A 6,057-nucleotide genomic window follows, 5' to 3' on the forward strand; every position below is an offset into this window, starting at 1 on the left:
GGGGGTAAATGAGGTGGGGGTCCCTTTTTTATTCAGTTTCATGTTAACCCTTGACACGCAACTTCCCTCGGTGGCGGCCGGTTGCATCTCATACATGCAAGGGGAACGCTAAAAATTAGTCGACCGAGACTTTACGACCTGTATTCAGTCTCTGATGTGTTTTCTTTTTCAAAACACACTAGGCCTTTCCGATCTGAGAGGCTGGCAGCAGCATAGTATGCCTTCCGCTACGTGGGTTGTGGGTTGTGTGTTGTGGTTTGCGGCCCGTTCTTTTGTGCTTTTCTATTTTTATATTGTCATAGCTGTCCATGTAAATCTTTGTATGTTTTCTTCTTCTTCTTTTTTGCTGGGTTGTGTGACACCGTGTATGTACAGAAAAAGAAAGTTAATGGGGCTGCTCACTCTATGTGTATGTATACAGTATACATGTGTACTTGTCTAGCTTTTTACCTTTCTTTTTTCATTTCTTTTTAGTAGATTTTCCATTTATTTCTTTACTTGTATTTTCATTTTTGATTTATTATCTTTCTTGTTTAGGAAATATGGAACATTCAATTTTTTTAAGAACCTACATTTTGACGCGCATGAACAATTTTTATTCTCACAGGTTGTTGTCTTAATTTTTTATTCAGAGTTGTCGTTGCCTTTCCTACATGGACTTTTGTTTTATTTGCTTATTTGTATTTTGTTTATATATTTTTTTACTTTGTTTCTTTGTGTATTACCCAAAAATAATTTTTTATTGTGTTTATGTGCTATGTTTTTTTTCACGGGCGTACACCGTAAAGTTGCATGCCTAACACTAGGCATGCAACTGCAAGTGTCGCCCTCGACTGCAACTAACCTTTATTCTATTGGAGGATAGTGGAAGAGGGGAGGGGTAGTTGTGTTTGTCACAAGGCATGCAGTTGCAAATGTCGCCCTCAACTACAACTGCATGTCTACAAGCGAATGCAATTGACTTTTGTTCTGTTGGTGGGCGGCAGGAGAGGGGGTAGTTGCATGCCTCAGACTAGGCATGCAACTGCAAGTGTCGTCCTTGACTGCAACTGCATGCCTACCGGCCACCCGATTGCAACTGGTCTTTTTGTTATGTCGGAGGACATCGGGAGGGGGGCACAGTTGCATGTCTGACTGTAGGCACACAACTGCAAGTGTCGCCCCCGACTGGAATTGCATGTCTACCCATCCGACTACAGCTGACCTTTGTTTCGTCGGAGTGTGGCGGGAGAGGGGGAAGTTTCATGTTTGACACTAGGCATGCAACTGCAAGTGTCACACTCGAGTGAAACTGCATGTCGACGCACCCAACTGCAACTGGCGTTTGTTTTGTCAGAGGGCGGCGGGAGAGGGGGGCAATTGCATGTCTGACGCTAGGCATGCAACTGCAAGTGTCACCCTCAACTGCAACTGACCCTTGTTTTGCTGGAGGGCGGCAGGAGAGGGTGTGTGGGCGGAGTGAGGTAGTTGCATGTCAGACACTAGGCATGCAACTGCAAGTGTTGCCCCAGAATGCAACTGCATGTCTACCCAAAGAACTGCCATTGACCTTTTTTGTCGGAGCGCGACAGGGAGGGGGGAGTAGTTGCATGTCTGACAGTAGGCATGCAACTGCAAATATCACCCTCGACTCTGTGGTGTTTGTCGGTGGGAGGGGCAATTGCATGTCTGCCATTAGACACACAACTCCAAGTGTCGCCCCCAAGTGCAAATGCCTGTCTTCAATGCAACTGCAACTTTATGGTGTTTTGTCGGGGAGGAGCAATTGCATGTTTATCACTAGGCATGCAACTGTAAGTGTCATTCTCGAGTGCAACTGCATGTCTTCAATGCAATTGTAACTCCATGGTGTTTTGTTGGAAGAGGGCAGTTTCATGTTTGTCATTAGGCATGCAATTGCAAGTTCGTCCCCCGACTACAACTCTGTGTGGTTTGTTGGTGGGGAGGGGGTAGTTGCATGTCGTCTTAAAATGTACGCAATTGGAAGTTTTGCCCCGGAGTGGTACTGTATGTCTTCAATGCTACTACAAACTTGTGGTGTTTTGTCGGGGAAGGGGTTGTTGCATGTCTGTCATTAGACATGCAACTACAAGTGTCGCCCACGACTGCAACCCTATGGTGTTTGTCAGTGGGGAGGGACAGTTATATGTCTGCCACTTGGCACACAACTGCCAGTGTCGTCCCTAAGTACAAGTGCATGTGTGCAACACGACTACAACTATGCGGTCTGTGGTGTTTTTGTCAATGGTTGGTGGCAGATGCATGTCTGTCACTAGGCATGCAACTGCAAGTGTCGCCCCGACTGCAACTCTGTCGTGTTTATCGGGGGTAGGGCGGCAGTTGCATGTCTGTCACTAGGCACGCAACTGCGAGTGTCGTCCTCGAGTGCAACTTGCGCCAAGGGATGTTGGCCAGTTGCATGTATAACGCTAAACCTTCAACTGAATGTGTCACAATCAGCCCACAAATGCGAGCGGTACAACAAGACTGCAACTGTAAATTTGTGTCCTAATTTTTTAACTTCAGTTTTTCTTCTCATTTCCCTTTTCCTTTTCCCCTTTTTTGTTTTTATCCTTTGTTTTCCATTATCCATTTTTAATTTTCCTTTCTCTATTTTATTATTTTAATTTTTTCCTCCTGTTTATCTGGTTAATTTGCTTTTTTTCCCTTTAATATGATTTTCATTTCCCATTAGTAGAAATACATTTCCTTGTGTGTATATGAATATTTAAAAATACATGTTCAAGTTTTTTTTTAAAATAATTAGTGAGCACTTTTCCGATATGCGGTGAACATTTTTCAATACGCGATGAAAAATTTTCTAGAATTATTCATGCAATTCATTTAGTAAATGTTCCTGTATTTTTAAAAAGTGTTTATGTATTTGAAAACATAATTCATATTTATTTTAAACTCTCCATAAAATTTAAAATTGTTCACGGTTCTTAAAAAATGTTCATGTAATTTTTAGAAAATGCTCGCACACATGTTTAGAAATTGTTCATGTAACAAAATTGTCCTTTGTCCTTCTGTACTTTGACAACCGCAGGCAGCAACTTCATAGCTCGTCAGCAAGCAATAGCAACCACAAAATTATTATTGTTTCTTTGTGTTCAAATCCTTTATAATTTTTCATGAACGAAAAATGACAATAAGTTATATGCCCATCTAAAAAAACACTACAAGCATGCATTGTATTGCATATACAAGAATTTTCCGGGAAAAAAATGCTATGATTTGAACAAAAAAAGTTACCTCACTCGTTGAGGTTGTAGCTTTTTTGAGAAACGCTGAGGTTGTAGCTGGATAGCAAAACACATATTATATTTGTAGTTGTACAGCCCAAGTACAAGAAGAGGAAAAAATCCGGCAAAAAGCAACAGATTGCAGGGAAAAGAAAAAGATGAGATAACGGCCCAGTAGAAGTATAAAGCCAGCCCATAACAGCAAAAACACGCAAACAGTCACATAAACGAAGCAGGCCTGGCTTGTACATATATGCTAATGTCATATACGTATGCTGATGTCATATACGTATGCTGATGTCATCAGTCGACTGAGACTTCGCAAAGTCTCAGTCAACGTAGACCTAGACAGACCCTGCAACTGAGTTTTTTTAATCTTGTTCTTATTTTTTTTTAACATGAACGATCTTTTTTACAATACAAATTGTTTTTTGAAGAATGATAGGAAAACAAAGAGCGAGCAAGATGATATGAAGAGTAGGAATTATATTTTGCTTTCTTTTTTCCATTTTTGATATTTTACTTCTTTGTCATAAATATATTTTTATACAACTCAAACCCATTTAAAAGAATGAGGAGAAAAAAAATATGCGAGAAGTACACAGAGAAGAGAAGGAACATAGATCTTAAAAAAAGAAGAGAGGCAACACAGATCTAAAAAAGAAGAAGAAAAGGAACACAGCACAAACACGTGACGTGCAATGCCAAAGAAGAAATATGGGCCGATCTGCAGGCCCATGCAACGATCGCGAGTGGAGAAACAAGCAGCGATACGTAGAACAAAATCTGGCTTAGTTCCTCTAGGAAAAGTAACAAAACCTGGCTGAAAACAAATGCTGAGCAATAAAAATTGTATGCTGACGTCAGCTGACTGAGACTTCGCGAAGTCTCAGTCGACTGATTCCTAACCAGACCCTTAAAGATTACAGTCATATGAAGTTGGAACAGCAAACTGTATCATACATATAAGAAGGAACAGAGCACAATTAAATTTAATATACATGGTGCTGTGAACAGCAAACTGTATCATACATATAAGAAGGAACAGAGCACAATTAAATTTAATATACATGGTGCTGTGAACTGCTGCAGTCTAAGAACATGGTTAGAGAAAGAAGAAAACAACTCATATGGGAGGAGCACTATTGATCTAAAGGATACACTGGATGCCTGCATAGCTGACACAGGACTTGTGCTTGATCATCTGGAGTTGGGCTGTTTCATCATGTACCACCTCCACACCGGTGATGACAGCAGCCTGCTTGTCACTCTTGGTCCTGCCCTCGTCCCCAATGTCGAAAACTTTGTTGATGCAAAACCTGCCGGCTCCCAGGTAGAGCAGGCAGCCCCTTATTTGCACCCAGCCCCGAGGCGGGTCAAGGACTTGCCACTCGCGTAGCATCCTGGGAGCCCCGCCGTCGAGGCTGGAGAGGTCCGACGCACACAGGTTGTTGGGGCTGCTGTCAGCCATGCCGAACCAGAGGTTGTCAAGCTCGGGGACATGCTCGGCCCTGCCGCAGAAGGGCAGCGCCCAGCGGCCAGCCTTCCTCCACTGGCGGCTAGACGTGTCGAAGCAGTAGGTCCCGACGGGGCTGCGCCCGGAGGAGGATACGCAGATGGTGGAGCCTGCATTGAGCAGCGTGTAGGAGTGGATAGCGGTGCAGTCGTAGGCCGGGTCGTTGACATAGGGCGGCGGCGGGAGCCGGCTCCACTCCCAGCAGCTGTTCTCGCCGTAGGCGAGGGACTCGAAGCTGCAGGAGCTGCGGCCGGTGGGGAACCTGTCCATGACGTACAGAGCCACGGCGACGCGGGGGTCGGGGCCGCCGGCGCGAGCGATGGTGAACGAGATGGGGCTGTCCCCCTTGGGCTCGCGGAGGCTGGGGGCAGGCTGGACGCAGCCCGAGCTCGCGTCGCAGAGGATGGTGTGGCCTGCCGAGTCGACGGAGAGGATCCCGCTGCTGCTGTCGCCGCCGCCGCCGCCGCCGCCCCGCCCGTACAAGGGCAGGAAATCGAGCCGCATGTCGTCCAGGCCGTACGCCTCGAGCCTGAGCTTGGGCGCGGGCATCCTCGACAGGGCCGGAATCTTCTTCTTGGGCGCCGCCGCGGCTCGCGCTTCCTCCACGGATGCGTAGAAGAGCTTCTCCTCAGGCTTGATGCGGCTCACCGAGTAGGTGGTGCCTGTGCGCATCACCACGTTCACGAACTGCCGCGCCGCCCTCATTTACCTGCCCTGCCACTGAAAGATGAGATTTTTTTTTCTTCTGACATTGTAATAGACAAACAAGATCTCTACAGACAAAACAAAACAGAAGGATAAAAATCGAAGAGGAAAGATTAAGTTTTGGGAGCAGCAATACCTGCAGCAGGGGAGGACTCGACGAATCGAATCGGTTACTGCGGCGGCCAGGACTGGCGGCGGCGGCGGCTGGGAGAACTGGGATGGAAGGATGGGATCTAGGTCTTGCCCCCTTTCTTCTGATCTTAAATGGATCAAACAGATGGGTAGACAATGGGCCGACTGGGCCGCATTACCACGGATCTGCCCAGACAAGGCCTCTCTTCAATTTCCATGGAGTATAAATTTGCATGCAAGTATTTTTTTTTATGACAGAAAACAGTTGTAGTAGCATAATGCTAGTGCATTTTTTTTAATGTTTTGGTTTTCTGTCTTGTCATGCAAGTAGTGCCAACGGGTGAGATTGTTATAGGCTGGATGGGATGCTCCAAGGGAGGGAAAGGTGTTCGGTTTTTCGACTAACTGAGTTGATGAACAAATTATCCTGCTAATTTATATACAGGAACCAATAGTTAG

General features: G+C 45.4%; 1 protein-coding gene across 3 annotated transcripts; it reads right to left on the reverse strand.

Annotated features, from left to right (window-relative positions):
- Positions 1 to 4,223: 4,223 nt before the first annotated feature.
- Positions 4,224 to 5,744, reverse strand: LOC123159245 (uncharacterized). Of its 3 annotated transcripts, none has more exons than XM_044577070.1 (2): positions 5,603 to 5,744; positions 4,224 to 5,475 (listed from the first exon to the last, which is right to left on the reverse strand). In XM_044577070.1, exon 2 carries the CDS (start codon positions 5,464 to 5,466, stop codon positions 4,396 to 4,398), a length of 1,071 nt encoding a protein of 356 aa, XP_044433005.1. In that variant the 5' UTR covers positions 5,467 to 5,475; positions 5,603 to 5,744; the 3' UTR covers positions 4,224 to 4,395. The 3 variants fall into 3 exon arrangements, with proteins under 3 accessions (XP_044433005.1, XP_044433007.1, XP_044433006.1); XM_044577072.1 differs by having other exon boundaries at positions 4,224 to 5,481; positions 5,603 to 5,743; XM_044577071.1 differs by having other exon boundaries at positions 4,224 to 5,470; positions 5,603 to 5,723.
- Between the last annotated feature and the right edge of the window lie 313 nt (positions 5,745 to 6,057).

The sequence above is a fragment of the Triticum aestivum genome, chromosome 7B (assembly GCF_018294505.1).
Source record: "Triticum aestivum cultivar Chinese Spring chromosome 7B, IWGSC CS RefSeq v2.1, whole genome shotgun sequence".
NCBI lineage: Eukaryota > Viridiplantae > Streptophyta > Magnoliopsida > Poales > Poaceae > Triticum > Triticum aestivum.

Bases quoted from the DNA above. Each gene is read 5' to 3' on its own strand.
- LOC123159245 (XM_044577070.1), bottom strand. From the start codon at position 5,466: ATGAGGGCGGCGCGGCAGTTCGTGAACGTGGTGATGCGCACAGGCACC.